This window comes from Tachysurus vachellii, chromosome 15, assembly GCF_030014155.1.
Source record: "Tachysurus vachellii isolate PV-2020 chromosome 15, HZAU_Pvac_v1, whole genome shotgun sequence".
Taxonomy (NCBI): domain Eukaryota; kingdom Metazoa; phylum Chordata; class Actinopteri; order Siluriformes; family Bagridae; genus Tachysurus; species Tachysurus vachellii.
The window spans coordinates 22,373,231-22,388,479 of NC_083474.1; the positions used below are offsets into that span (position 1 = coordinate 22,373,231).

General features: G+C 41.1%; 1 protein-coding gene across 1 annotated transcript in view; it reads left to right on the forward strand.

The window, feature by feature from the left end:
* robo1 (roundabout, axon guidance receptor, homolog 1 (Drosophila)) overlaps positions 1-15,249 on the forward strand; it is a 193,826-nt gene that overhangs the window by 126,847 nt on the left and 51,730 nt on the right. The window contains exon 3 of the mRNA XM_060887640.1: positions 10,849-11,006. Coding sequence (XP_060743623.1) covers positions 10,849-11,006 — 158 coding nt within the window. The remainder of the gene's footprint in view (positions 1-10,848; positions 11,007-15,249) is intronic.

Here is a 15,249-nt window from a genome sequence, read left to right on the forward strand (position 1 = left end):
GAGGTTCCTCAGCTTCAGAGTGAGAGGTTCCTCAGCTTCAGAGTGAGAAGTTCCTCAGCTTCATAGTGAGAAGTTCCTCAGCTTCATAGTGAGAAGTTCCTCAGCTTCATCATTCCACACATCTTCCCATAACAGCGTGACACAGAGTGTTAAAGTTCTTCCTGACTTCTGCTCTACGTTCAACTCCACACTCAGTCTGTCCGTGGCTGGAAAACAGATCGCAGAAGAGACAGAGAGAGAGTAAGAGAGAGAGAGAGAGAGAGAGAGAGAGAGAGAGAGAGAGAGAGAGAGAGAGAGAAGACGTGGTACAGTGTTGTGTGGTGAATGAAAGTGGCCATGACGAAAGCCTGAAAGATGTCCTGTTACTTCCTCTCTCTCTCTCTCTCTCTCTCTCTCTCTCTCTCTCTCTCTCTCTCTCTCTCTCTCTCTCTAATGTTCCCCCTTGTTCCATCTGCAGCCCCTCAGTGGTTTGAAACACTAAAACAGGCTGGATTATGTTTCCTGTCCATGTGGCTGATCTGCTGCCAAGATCTCACTCTCTTCACCACATCACACACACACACACACACACACACACACACACACACACACACACACACACACACACACACACACAGACATACGCAGAGTCCACTGAAAGCTCTGCAGTCAGATTTGTCCAGATGGAAGGAAGTGTTTACGCTGTTAAAACATAAACTTAGAAACATCCTGTAGATGCTGTGAGTAACGCTGCACTGAGGAAGACGCTGACGGTTATTAACGTAACACACGTGCAGCTTCTAGCAGATGATCTCATGAACATGTGACATTTAGAAGCTTTACACCATCGACATGAAGTTTCTACAACAGCAACAGTTTACTTCTTCTCCTCTTGCACATGTTGTCCTTTCCATCCACCGAAAAAAATCATCATTTCAATCATTTTGTTCTTCCGCCTTCTTTTTCCTTCTTCTGTTCTTCTTATTCACTTTTTCTCTTTTCATCTTCATTCACTTCATTACGTCCGTGCTGCTTCTACCACAATCATTTTTGTCCCCTCTTCCTTCTCTTTGTTTACTTGTTTGTATCTTTTCTTCTTCTTTCCTCTTTTTCTTTTGTATTTTGTTTTTCCTATATTTTCTCCTCCTCCTTGTCCTCCTCCTCCTTCTCTTTCTTATCATCTTCTTCCTCTACCTACTGTTCTCCAAGTTTCTTCTTCTTTTCTTCTTGTTCTTGTGTGGTGACAGAAGGCAGTGATGTTGATGTCTGTGTTGAGGACGTTGGGGTTCAGATGCTGTAACGACTCTGTAACGACACTGTAACGACTCTGTAACGACTCTGTAACGACTCTAACGTTTCTGTAACGACTCTGTAACGACACTGTAACGACTCTGTAAGGACACTGTAACGACTCTGTAACGTCTCTGTAACGACTCTGTAACATTTCTGTAACAACCCTGTAACGACTCTGTAACGTTTCTGTAATGACTCTGTAAGGACACTGTAACGACTCTGTAAGGACTCTGTAACGACTCTGTAACGTTTCTGTAACGACTCTGTAACGTTTCTGTAACGACTCTGTAACATTTCTGTAACGACTCTGTAAGGACACTGTAACGACTCTGTAACGACTCTAACATTTCTGTAACGACTCTGTAACGACACTGTAACGACACTGTAACGACACTGTAACAACCCTGTAACGACTCTGTAATGACACTGTAACAACTCTCTAACGACCCTGTAACGACTCTAACGTTTCTGTAACGACTCTGTAACGACTCTGTAACGTTTCTGTAACGACTCTAACGTTTCTGTAACGACTCTGTAACGACTCTGTAACAACACTGTAACGACTCTCTAACGACTCTCTAACGACTCTGTAACGTTTCTGTAACGACTCTGTAACGTTTCTGTAACGACTCTGTAACGTTTCTGTAAGGTTTCTGTAACGACTCTGTAACGTTTCTGTAACGTTTCTGTAACGACTCTGTAACGACTCTGTAACGTTTCTGTAAGGTTTCTGTAACGACTCTGTAACGTTTCTGTAACGTTTCTGTAAAGTTTCTGTAACGACTCTGTAACGACTCTGTAACGACTCTGTAACGTTTCTGTAAAGTTTCTGTAACGTTTCTGTAACGACTCTGTAACGACTCTGTAAGGTTTCTGTAAGGTTTCTGTAACAACGCTGTTAGTGCAGAGTAACCGAGCACTGTGCGGCTCCTCGTCTCGGTTCTCACACGCTGGAGGTGCAGTTCAGTGTCTCAGCAGGATGAGCTGAAGGTCAGCTTTCAGTACATCAGCACTGTGACCTAGGAGAACATCTGATGCCTGTTAGTTCTGAGCTTCCTGCAGAGAGAAGCTGTGGCTTTAATTGTCTTAGTGTGACCTTTAACCCTCAGCTGACTTCAGTAACTGATAGCTGACGTCTCACACCACTCGAATCCTGACTCTATCACACAGCAGCCAAAACGCATCCAGAGTGGGTTCTTTTTTCACCTTCTTCTGCTTCTTTACCTCCTTCTTCTTTGTAGTTTTATTTGCCATTGTTTATTGTCCTGTTTCTTTTCTTCTTCTTGTTTTATTGTCCTACTTGTACAAACGTCTTCCTTTCCTCCTCCTCCTTCTTCTTCTTCTTCTTCTTCTTCTTCTTCTTCTTCTTCTTCTTCTTCTTCTTCTTCTTTCAGTTTGATCCTTGACCATTATCAACTACCATATTGTTCTCCCATGTTCTTCTTCTACTGTTCCTTCTTTTCTTTCTTTCTTTCTTTCTTTCTTTCTTTCTTTCTTTCTTTCGTAGCGTATCATATAGTCCAGTGTGACACGAATAAGTAATAAACCGGTTTTAAAGACCAGTTTCGAACAGTTTGTACTTTGTTTAGAGTCTCAGATACGATTCCCTTGATGCGTTTCCTCATCACCCGCTCTGAGGGAAGCTCCTGGTCTCATCAGCACGCCTCGGGTTCCACACAGCACTTCTTTTCTTTCTTTCTCTTTCCTCTCGTACTTCACCTTTGCCACACAAGACTTGTTTGGATTTGTGCAGCAGCTAATCGAAGCTGTCACTCAGCTCTGCTCCGCAGCTGTGATGTTCTCTGTAAGTACACGAGGTCTTGTCAGACCCTCGGTTACACAACTCTACTCATCAATCCTTCTCATTTCCTTGCTGTTGAATCCACTGTTATTCATTAATCATGTAGAAGAACTCTTCTAAAAGTGGCAGCAGCTGATTGTGGTATGAACACGACATGGTACTGAAGACATGATCTAATTTATTTGTTACATTTCCCCTTAAGCTAAAGCAGAGCGAATAGAAGTGTTTTTTTATGAAACCTACGATTTGTTTTGTTTCCAAAACAGTAGAGCTAAAGCACTAAAGAGTGTTTTATTTTTTATTTTTTCCACTCGGTCCAAGCTGCTAATCCCGATGAAGCTTTTCAGTGCTTATCATCAGGAGCAGCTTTCTCGTCTTGGAGTCTGTAATATTCCTCCTCAGAGAGCTTCGTGTCCCTCGGCTTGTTCTTTCTCTGAAACTTCAGCACGTATATTTAGAACCTGAACGTGCCAAGGAAGTATCTCACCTCTCTTTTTCACACCAGCCTACTCACACACACACACACAAACACACAACACCGCCTTCATGCTGAGAGTTATGGTTTTACTGATGGACGCACAGAACCTGAGTGAATAGGCTTCTCTTTCTGTGCTCAGCTGTCAGGTACTGTTTCCTGTAAGACGCTCCCTTAATGGACCTTTGATGATTTTCCACATAATTCATTGTGAAGTTTGGAGTTCTGCTAATGTTTCCATGTGTTCCATCGTCTGGCTGTCGATGTTGTCGTGCTCTTGGTTTGGGTTCCACGTTTGGACCTCTGAGAAGGCTCCAGATGTGCGATTCTGCAGATGTTTTGGTGAATCGTACTATTTATATGAAGTAGTTTCAGTCCCAATACCTCACAGCAATCTGGAAGCAATGCCATCACATCAGCGCCGTGGTTCTTCAGGGTGATTTCTTTAGAAGTTTCAGGGTTCTAGCTTTCTCAAGTCAATTAATTCTCATTTTTTAGAAATTTAAGATGTTCTTTGGTCGTCCGTGTAAAGGTTCTAGGTCAAACCTAAAGGGCATTTCATTCATAGAAAACGTTTGTTTGACCCTCTTTCTAGAACCATTACCCATCCAAAAAACCCACGCTCTTAGACAGAACCCTTGAATGCTTTAAGGAGAACTCTACAAGAGAGAAGAGCTCTTCGCTTTCACCAAAGGATCCGGTTAGAACCTTTTTTGGACCTGTTAGATCTGTTAACCATCCTACAGACTTATGAAACCTGCAACCTGTAGTTTTAGGAGAACCCTGAATGGTTTTATATGAAGTCCTACAACACAGGGCTTCCCTAAAATCATTTCAAGCAGAACCTTTTTAGATCTACCTTAGGGGTTCTTTTGTTTGATTGTCCCTTAGAGATTCTAAATAAAACCTTGTAAGGATTTTGAAGGATTTGAACCTTAATTAAAAAGCTTCTTGGAGGACCTCATTGTTAAGGCAGACCGATCAAACATCCAAAAAAACACCTATACACTTCGACATTTTTATTTAAAAGTTCGAACCTATATTGGGTTTTTCGTTGTCTGTCTGTGAGTAACATTAATGCGTATGTCTTATATAGAGACTAGTAAGAGTAGGAAGCCTTTTTAGGATACAGAGAGCACACAATTTTCCTATAGACCATTAAAGAACCTTGAACCTTGTATCTTTTTCTTCTCCAAATGTACATTGTGTTATAGCTGGTCGTATACAGGTAGGATAGATGAAGTGAACTAGATGAAGTACGTTACGTGGTAAATTTCGGGGTTTACCGCTGTGAGATAACTGGATAGTTGAGGAAACTCCTGTCTTCATCTTTGCCAAGCAAAGCATACAGCGGTAAAATTGTTTAGCAGCTGTTTGATTTCTTCAGGTTTGCTCAGGAATAACAGCTCATGGAAAAGGAGAGAGAGAGAGAGAGAGATATTTGAGGTGATATGGTTAGTGTTAGAATGTAGGGAGGATTTCAGAATGGAGATGTTGTGCATTATTCGGTGACAAGGCATCAATCTCATCATTGAAGGCTTTCAGAAAGCGCTCACAGAAAAAAAACCCTGTATTCATGAAGACTTCATGATGTACATCCATTTCCTGTCTGCATCCTCTTAGTGTAAAATCTGTGATCCGTCATCTGCGAGTGTGTTTTCCTGCATTATAGCAATAGCTACAAATCAAGTTAATCATAGCTACCAATCATTTGGGATTTCTTTTTATTTTTTTTTTTAAGTTTTAAGGTATAAACAATAACCAAACATGAGAACATGTACTTGAGGGTTGAAAAGCTTTATGTAGAACACAGACATGGCTGTACATGCAGTAGGGTCACACTGTGGGAATCGTAAGTATTTGGACAACTGGTGACATTTAATAAAAGATATAAAGTTTGGGACGTGGTTAAGGTTTGTACATTTTATCTAAACAGTCGTTCTGCCCTTGTTTAGACGTCTGTCGACACGTCTGCCTATTTGTGTTACTGAACTTCCTGATCACGTTACACTTTAATTTTAAGCAGGGCAGATGCAGGCTAACTAGCATAGTATCATGTACTGTGTTTCTGCCTCCGTTTAGTTTGTCACGCACTGTTTATTTCCACACAGCTGAGATATGGAGTAATGTTTACACCAGCTCCAGATGCCTAACATTGTCACTGCCGTTATACTGTAGCTACGGCTGGTATCCTTACACGCACCCTTCTTAGGTAAAACAGATGACATCATCGACCAGGATTGCACTCGTTTTATTTATTTATTGATTTTTTCTTACATTTTTACCTCTGAGACCCTTCAACACTTTCCACATTGTTCTGTCTTGCACAGAGGAAGAGTCGCACTATGCGGAATAACCATGTCTGTGCCGTGATTGTAGAGAACAGGGTTAACACATTATGTCCCAAGGGTTCTCTTTGAAATGGAACATAAACATGCCAGGAAAAAAAGAATCAGGGAACAAAACCAAAAAACACAAAATAGAAAGCCAGACCTGGTAACCATCCAAAGATGTTCTTTGGTTGCATCTCTGGGGGAACTTTTTTTTTTTTTTTTTTTTTAGAAAGTTTCTTGGTTGGAAAAAATCCTAGTAGAACATCCTTGGAAAGCTGGAAGTGGTAACCATCCAGACAATGCTACACTCTTGAAAAATGGAGATGTTTTAGAATTTTTTTTTTTTTTTGGTTATCCAAGAGATTCCTACACCAGAGGGTTTTATGTTAAGAAAACCTTTGTAGGAGAAGCTCTCTGAAAAGCTAGAGCTATTGAACTTCCAATGAATCTAACTTTTTGCCTTGACGATTGCTTCTCTGGATAAATCTATGTAGAACCTTTCACCTAAGAGGTTCAGTTTTCAAAACGGTTTTCTCCGAGGAGAACCGCTTTGGAAAACTCGATTCATAAGATATCCAAGAACCCTATGCACATATTATCTTTAGATTCCTTATGGATTTCTTGGCTGACCCTTCGGATTAATCCTTAAAGGTTCTATGTAGTATCCTTCAACTGAGGGGTTCATTTTTGAGGGGTTAATTTTTTTTTTTTAAAAAAAAAAAAAGGATCCTTGGAGAACCTCCTTGAAAAATTAAACTTGAAAACCATCTAAAAAACCAAACGCACAGAAAATTTAGACAGCTTATGGACTCGTGGGTTGTACCCTTTAACAAAGAGGTCACTTTTTGAAATGGTTCCCAGTAGGACCTGTTGGATCTGGTAACAAAACTCTTTAGAAATCTTGATGCTTTAGGGTTTTGCTCGGCTGCTCGTCAAGCGGAACACCTGATGGAGCTACGTACGAGAGAGCATTTGGTCTGAAGCGATGGATGCAGAGATTGTTCTCTGCAGCTGATGATATAGTATGTGTACAGATGCTTTTCCATCTTTTGTAGAGGAATTGAAACAGAATCAAAAAGGTTTTATTTGATTGACAGCTGAGCCGGCTTAGAGAGTTTTAATCATCACTGTAGACAGCAACTGAAGAGAGATATACTGTACAGATGCCCTTTTTTATGCTCTTTGCATTGTCTTGTGCTTAGCAGAAACCTGAAAAATTTCAGGGAAAAAAAATAGAGGAGTGCACCAGGGGTCACATCTGGGACCGATTACATTTAAGGAATCCAAAAATTCAGATCGTTTTTTTTTTAACACTATTTTTAATCCCAGTGCCCCGACTTTATTCATGACTCTGCATATTTTAGCCATGACACTGGTGCTTAGCAAGACAGAGGCATTCTTGTCTGGAGCAAAAAGGCATTTCGGGAGTCAACTCGTAATCTGAATCCCGACTCACCAAACCAGCGAGCTTATCGATTCAGCGGGTTCATACAAAGTTCGGTTCTACAGCATACTTTTCAAAAAGACACTGCATTCTCTGGTCCTTTTGTCCTCTTTCAACCCTTCACAAGGGTGAGCTCTGTCCTAATGGAAATGGTCCAGGCCCAGAAATCTCCCTGTACGAGGGCCAGCATTGGGTTTTGATGTGTTCACGAGCAAATCCCCAGTCCCCGGGTGGCTCCAGTGGAATACAGCAGGAGACCTCAGAGGATGCTTGGAGAAATCTTTTCATTTCCTCTGAACAGATCTCATTTGATCAAGCAACTCCAGTCTGTGTGTGGTATTCTGTCTTCATTTTTATTAATGTTAGAGCCTCAGTGAGGCAGATCTCATTTTGATTTTGACGGTTGTTTGCGTCTGGTTTTAATTTCACCGCTGAAGTACCAGAGACAATCCTGGGAGGACTGACGCTTATCCTTGAGTATGAGCAAGGCTAGAGGTCGATATCTGTTTCCTTTCTGTAACAACATGTGAGAAGAAAGAGTGCATTTGTTAGATAATTGCTGCTAATCCTTGCTAATGCAACTGCCGTGCTTTTGACTCTTGGCACTTGGTTAAATCCAAAGCTAGAAAGAAGACCAGAAATGTTTAATGTCAAACTTGCAATTCTGACTCATGATCCATCATGGAATCTGTTCTATTACCGTTTTCAAGCATCATTTGGTTGAGAATTAATAGTCATTTGAAAATTCGGTGGAGTTTGTACAAGTGATGTGACATACGGCTAAGTACGGTGACCCATACTCAGAATTCGTTCTCTGCATTTAACCCATCCAAAGTGAACACACACACAGCAGTGAACACACACACACACCGTGAACACATACCCGGAGCAGTGGGCAGCCATTTATGCTGCGGCGCCCGGAGAGCAGTTGGGGGGGTTTGGTCCCTTGCTCAAGGGCACCTCAGTCGTGGTATTGCCTGCCCGAGACTCGAACCCACAACCTTAGGGTTAGGGTTAGGAGTCAAACTCTCTAACCATTAGGCCACGACTTGGTGGTGAGCTTTACTGTTGAGTTCTTTATTTATTGGGAATTGTAAAATCCTGGAATGTCGCCACCTCAGACAGATACCTGATACTCGAGAACCTTTTTTTTTTGCGATTTTACCTTTATACACACTCGAGACGTTGGTGGTGCATTTAACTCACGTCCCAAAGATTTTATTTATTTATGTTTTTTGTTTGAGCTTAATGTATATGAACACCACCGGAAAGTTTATTTTTGAGCTCAGAGTTCCTGAGTTGGGGACGTGTCAGTAAGGGAACATGATGGAGTCTGTAAAACAGATACAGTGTCTGTAGACGAGGGAAAGTTTGTCTCTCGTGTCAGAAGCTGATTTATGTAAGTTTTACAAATACAAGTAAATTATGATACTAACATGAAGGAAATCAACAAAGCATCAATACATAGGATCGAATCCCAGCCCTTTCACTTGGTTTTCTATTAAAACAAAAATATGGCATATTATATAACAAGTAAGACATGTCTTTCTCTCTCTCTCTCTCCTCTCTCTTTCTCTCTCTCCTCTCTCTCTCTCTCTCTCTCTCTCTCTCTCTCTCTCTCTCTCTCTCTCTCTCCCTCTATCTCCTTTCTCTCTCTCCTCTCTCTGTCTCTCTCTCTCTCTCTCTCTCTCTCTCTCTCTCTCTCTCTCTCTCTCTCTCTCTCTCTCCAGCCCTTTCACTTGGTTTTTTATTAAAACAAAAATATGGCATATTATATAACAGGTAAGACATGTCTTTCTCTCTCTATCTCTCTCTCTATTTCCTTTCTCTCTCTCTCCTCTCTCTGTCTCTCTCTCTATCTCCTTTCTCTCTCTCTCTCTCTCTCTCTCTCTCTCTCTCTCTATCTCCTCTCTCTCTCTCTCTCTCTCTCTCTCTCTCTCTCTCTCTCTCTCTCTCTCTCTCCCTCTCTTCCCTCTCTTGTCTCAGTAATCTGTCGTGTTCAGAGAGGAGAGGTGAAGTGGAGGAATGCTGCTGTAATGAGAGCAGCAGGAGGGAGTGAGGTCCCAGCGTGAGCGCACTGAGTTTATAACCGCCGTATTGCTACATGAGAGCTCAGTGCAGGAGCCGACACCAAACAGAGAGGGTCCTTCACACAGATTTGTCCGTCGTTCTCCTTCTCAGACCACCGCATTGTGACTTGAATAAAGGCTATTTTGGTCCCTATATACTGTACCGTCAAACAAAGACTTTTCCTTTTGTGAATAATCTCACCTGGATCCTGTAGATTTTATCTGGATGTTTTTCCAAATGGCTCCTCCTTAGGGACGTTAGGAAAGACGTCTCACGTCAAAGGCACTAAATAAAATGAATTGTTTTAGATCGTAAGATGTTTTTATCACAGCAAGTGTTTCCTAAGCTTCGTGGCTAAATGAAAATCCTGTTAATGGAGCTGAGGCTTCTCCTAAACAGCTTATCTAGGTTCAAGAGAAAGCCTGTTGTTATTTATAAACCTGAGTTAGAAAGGAGAATGTTAAGGATAAACTGAGATAAGGAGAGCAGAGAAGGCTCAATTTTCCTGCTGATTCCGTCAAACACTTTCCCTTTGACGGAGATTCGGATGCTGTTACGTTTTAAGGTTGTTTTTTCCCCCAGATTTAAAGTAACTCTGGGAGAGCCGAACCTGCTGTGCGGTTACAAGCAGTAGAAAGTGGGATCTTATGGCCAATTAAGTGCTTAAAGGCTCGAAGGAATTTGTAGGAAGTCAGGAGTTCAGGTTACGTCTCGCTTTGATCTGAGACACGCGATCGTCAGAGAGACGGAAGAGATTGGAGCGAGTCCAGGAGAGCTCGAGGAAATACTGCGAATTTAAAAAAAAATAAATAAATAATAATAAGACGTCCTGTTCTGTTTACCGTGTTAGGAATGTTCCAGTTTTGCTCTGTTTGTCTCAAACGTGTGCGAGACAAATAAACAATTAACCTCACGACTGAAACAGACGAGTTTCTCGAGTAGGACAGCCGGCATGTACCTGATCGCCGAATCAAGACGGCTCAAATGCCTCAAGATGTAAATTTTCCTCGTATTACATAAATTGTGTTTGAAAGTTTAGTTAAGATTCAGTTTCACATGCTGTAGAGCCAACAGTCGGTGGTGTAAGTGTGGCTTTTCCTGTAAACTGTCCAAGAAACAGTAGCTCAGGAAAAAATGGAACTGAAAAGGTGCCAGGGTGTAATGTGGAACTGCCCCATGTGTTTCTACCCAAAAGGCTTACAAAATGAGTTGCACTTCACAACCAAAACGCTGAGAACAAGAGGATCAATGAATTGTTTTGCTGGTAACTTGAGAACAACTTGAACAACTTGTGGAATTTCCATCCTGTGCTTCTTATTATAACACTAAATCCCAGAGATCTCAAACTGAGTGCTAATTCAAATGCTAATGCTAATAAATATTATTTTTTTAGCAGCTACACTCATGAGATCTCTTATTGAATCTTTTTTCTCTCTTTCTTCTATTTCTGCAGTTCTCCGTGATGAATTCAGGCAGAACCCCAGCGATGTGATGGTGGCAGCCGGAGAACCGGCAGTGATGGAGTGTCAGCCTCCACGTGGACACCCGGAACCCACCATCTCCTGGAAAAAAGACGGCGTGAACGTAGATGACAGAGACGAACGTATAACAGTGAGTGCTGCATTTATTGTACGAGACCGCGTTCATTTAGACCTCTCCAAACGTCCCTAGTACACTACTGTACAGCAGGAGAAAAGAAGAATGCAGCAGGCACTGAATCGAATGCAGCATGTACTGAATCGAATGCAGCATGTACTGAATCAAATGGAGTAGGTACTGAATCAAATGGAGTAGGTACTGAATCAAATGCAGTAGATACTGAATCAAATGCAAAAGTCACCAAATTGAATACAGTAGGTACTGAATCGAATGCAGTAGGTACTGAATCAAATGGACTAGGTACTGAATCAAATTCAGTAGGTACTGAAAAATGCATTAGATACTGAATCAAATGCAAAAGTCACCAAATTGAATACAGTAGGTACTGAATCAAATGCAGTAGGTACTGAATCAAATGCAGTAGGTACTGAATCAATTGGACTAGGTACTGAATCAAATGCAAAAGTCACCAAATTGAATACAGTAGGTACTGAATCAAATGCAGTAGGTACTGAATCAAATGCAGTAGGTACTGAATCAAATGCAGTAAGTACTGAATCAAATGCAAAAGTCACTGAATTGAATGCAGTAGGTACTGAATTGAATGCAGTAGGTACTGAATCAAATGCAAAAGTCACTGAATTGAGCGCAGTAGGTACTGAAACGAATACAGTAGGTGCAGAATTGAATACAGCACCTATTGAATCAAATTATGTAGGTACTGAATCAAATGCAGTACGTACTGAATCGAATGCACTAGGTACTGTCACAGTACACAGTACACAGTACATTTTAATCTTCGATCTCCAGTTTTCCTAAAATGCTGCTTAAGTTTCTAGTTCATTGACGAAACATTAGTGCAAAATTTCAAGCGTTTGTGAAGAAAATTTGCATTTTTCATCTACAATAAAATTTGTGTTACATATAGACTCACAACAGTATTTCACATTCCCTACAACATTGTTGGGCTAAAAATGAGCTGAAATAATTGTTCACAGGTACAGAGCCACATCTATGGAGCACACTTATCACACTACATACACTTAAAGTCATCCCAGTCACCTGGGTCATGAGTTACGCTGGTTCTAGCTAACTAGCATCTCAAGATGTAAAAAACGTCAACGAGGAGAAAACCTCAGTTTAGTTGCAATTCCAAAACCCTTTTTTTCCTTTTCTGATGTTTTCATCTTGTTTTAATCTTTTTGAGGAAAATATCTGCAAAATCTCGTCATATGTTTTGATTTGAATGATTTATGTCAGGAATAACATCGCAGACAGACCGTATGAAAATAATCTGTATCAGGGTGGAGTGACGCAGCTCGCCGTGAATCCAACTTACTCTTACTACACTGAAGTGGATTATTTTCATAACCACACACTTAGTCTGATATTCTGCTTATACCCCAGAGATATGCAGCAGCTCCGACGATGAATCTTTAATGCGTAGTTCACACATACGCCGACTTCTACTATGAGCTACGGTAACCGTTAGCTACAAGATGTGGGCGTGTCCGTATCGTCGACGTGACAAGGCCAAGAAGGGTTGAGTAAAGTGTGTAAATACGGACAGACTCGGTGCAGTGACTCTGCCAATGGGAGTGAAGACAGTAAAGGTCACATGATCTATAGTACATGCTGCATCTCAAACACAGGTTTCTTCACCCACCGTGAAAAGTTATCGCTATGGCAACCAGTCTTAGTACATAGACTAAAGAGTCTGAGCGCTAAAAAACATTGTATGTGTAAATGCCGCTTTAGTTCAGATTATAGCAACAATTTACAGATGTTCCTTTACCTGTTACTCGTTCTCTCTCACTCTCTCACTCTCTCACACTCTCTCTTACACACAACACATTCATTCTCTCTTTCTCTCTCTTACACACACACACTCTCTCTCTTTCCTCTCTCTCTCTCTCTCTCTCTCTCTCTCTCTCTCTCTCTCTCTCTTTCACTCTCTCTCACATTCTCTCACTCTCACTATCTCACACACACACTCTCTCTCTTTCTCACTCTCTCTCTCTCTCTCTCTCTCTCTCTCTCTTTCACACACACTCTCTCTCTTTCTCTCTCTCTCTCTCTCTCTCTCTCACACTCTCACTATCTCAATCTCGCACACACTCTCACTATCTCTCTCACACACTCTCACTATCTCTCTCACACACTCTCTCTCTCACACTCTCTCACTATCTCTCTCACACACTCTCACTCTCTCTCTCTCTCTCTCTCTCTCTCTCTCTCACACACACACACACACACAAACTTTCGATTTTTTCTGTCGCCTATCAACAAAACTTCACCACATCACACCACCATTTTGTTTTTATTTATTAATAATAATAATAATATGTTTAATTTATATAGCGCCTTTCCCAAGCTCAAGGACGCTTTACAAGGTAACATACATATACGTCGGGCATTTGCCCAGGACGAAGGTTCATACATATACATACATATACATATTCGTCGGACATTTGCCCAGAACGAAAGATCACATGCAGCTGCATAAGATAATAACAGAAGACAGGACTAAACACAAAAACATACAGTACAAGAGATAGGACTCTACATAGTACACAATACATACACCACATTTCAGAAAAATTAAGGACTCCTAATATATATCCATTTACTGGTAGTGAAGGTTGAAAAGGTGGGTCTTAAGCCTTTAAAAGGGGGGGGGGGGGGGCATTTAGTGCCTTATAAGTGAGCAGTATGATTTTATATTTTATGCGTGATGAGACTGGCAGCCAGTGAAGATCAAATAATATAGGGGTGATATGGGCAGATTTTTTATTGGAGGTTAACATTCTGGCAGCCGAGTTTTGTATGTACTGTAAACGTGAGATAGAGTGAGCTGATAGACCAGAGTGAGCTGATAGACCAGAGTGAGCTGATAGACCAGAGTGAGCTGATAGACCAGAGTGAGCTGATAGACCAGAGTGAGCTGATAGACCAGAGTGAGCTGATATTTGCTTGTTTAAAAGAAAAAAACAATACTTATATGCTTATTGTTAGTATCAGTTTATATTAAATTAAGGTTTGTGTTATAGACGCTGTTATATTGGACACCTGACCAATCAAATTTGAGAATTACACTGTAGCATTATTCATTAGTTTTTCAAACTTCTCATTCTGTGTGTGTGTGTGTGTGTGGTGTGTTTGTGTGCGTGTTCTTTCTAAGAAACTGTGTACTATGCTTAATCATAAGTTTAAGTACACTGTAGAAAAGCCTGTTTCTTTTTTTTCTTCTTCTTAAGTAGATGGTTTGTTTTGCTGTCACTGAAATATCGTGATAAATGCCATGTGACGTGAAAATATCTTGTGATCTCCCACATCGCCCACCGCTCTTCCCATAAATAAATACATTACACACCTTATTTATTCTAGCAGTGTCACTTACCAGATCTGTTATTCTAACATTTCCAACAACAGCCACAACCATAACACTGTGAAAGCTTAACATTCCCACTTCCAAGCCAGAATTAATTAGTCACTCGTTAGCAAAGAAAAGTTACTGAACCTCTTCTGGAACGTAAAGCGGTGAAGTAAAGTCGTGTTTCATTTTAACAGATGGTGGAACGATCCTGAAACCGTTTCTCAAACGCCGTGTGTCTGTGTGTCTCGGCGGCGTAGACGTCGTAAATGAATGAATAGGACGCATTCATCGGGAGTAAAAGTTGGCTGTAGCAACACGTCGAGGTCTGAAAAGTGTCTTTGCTGATGAAACGCAGCACTTGAACCCGGGCCACCAATTAGTTTCTTTTAATTAAGAGCGATCCGAACAGGGCCGACGAATTCATCCGTCTTCTTTCTCTTATACACGGAGGAAGAAAGAGAAATGAAGGAAGAAAGGAGAGGCCTTGATGATATAGAGGTTCTATTCATTTATTTATACAGGATTAAGCAGGAGCTCCGGGGCGTGTTAACTTTAATCAGACTGCTGGCAGAACGAGTCGAAGATTCAGTTCAACACTTAGCGGATAAACGCAGCGGATTTAGAGAAGCTCGGGGCTCCTGAAGGAGACTATCGTTAGGATTAGTTACAATTTGCACGTCTTATCTTAATGACTTGGGGTGAATGTTGTCGAGCCGGTTGTTAAGACCGTGTATCAGGTGTGAACACATCGTACACCACAAAAACTGCTACAACATGCTGCATATTTCTACTAGAAAGAAAAATCAAGCAAACTGCAAATCACAGGTTTATATGAATGCGTTATTGTAATATAGTAGTGTTGCTATGGTAACACCATGT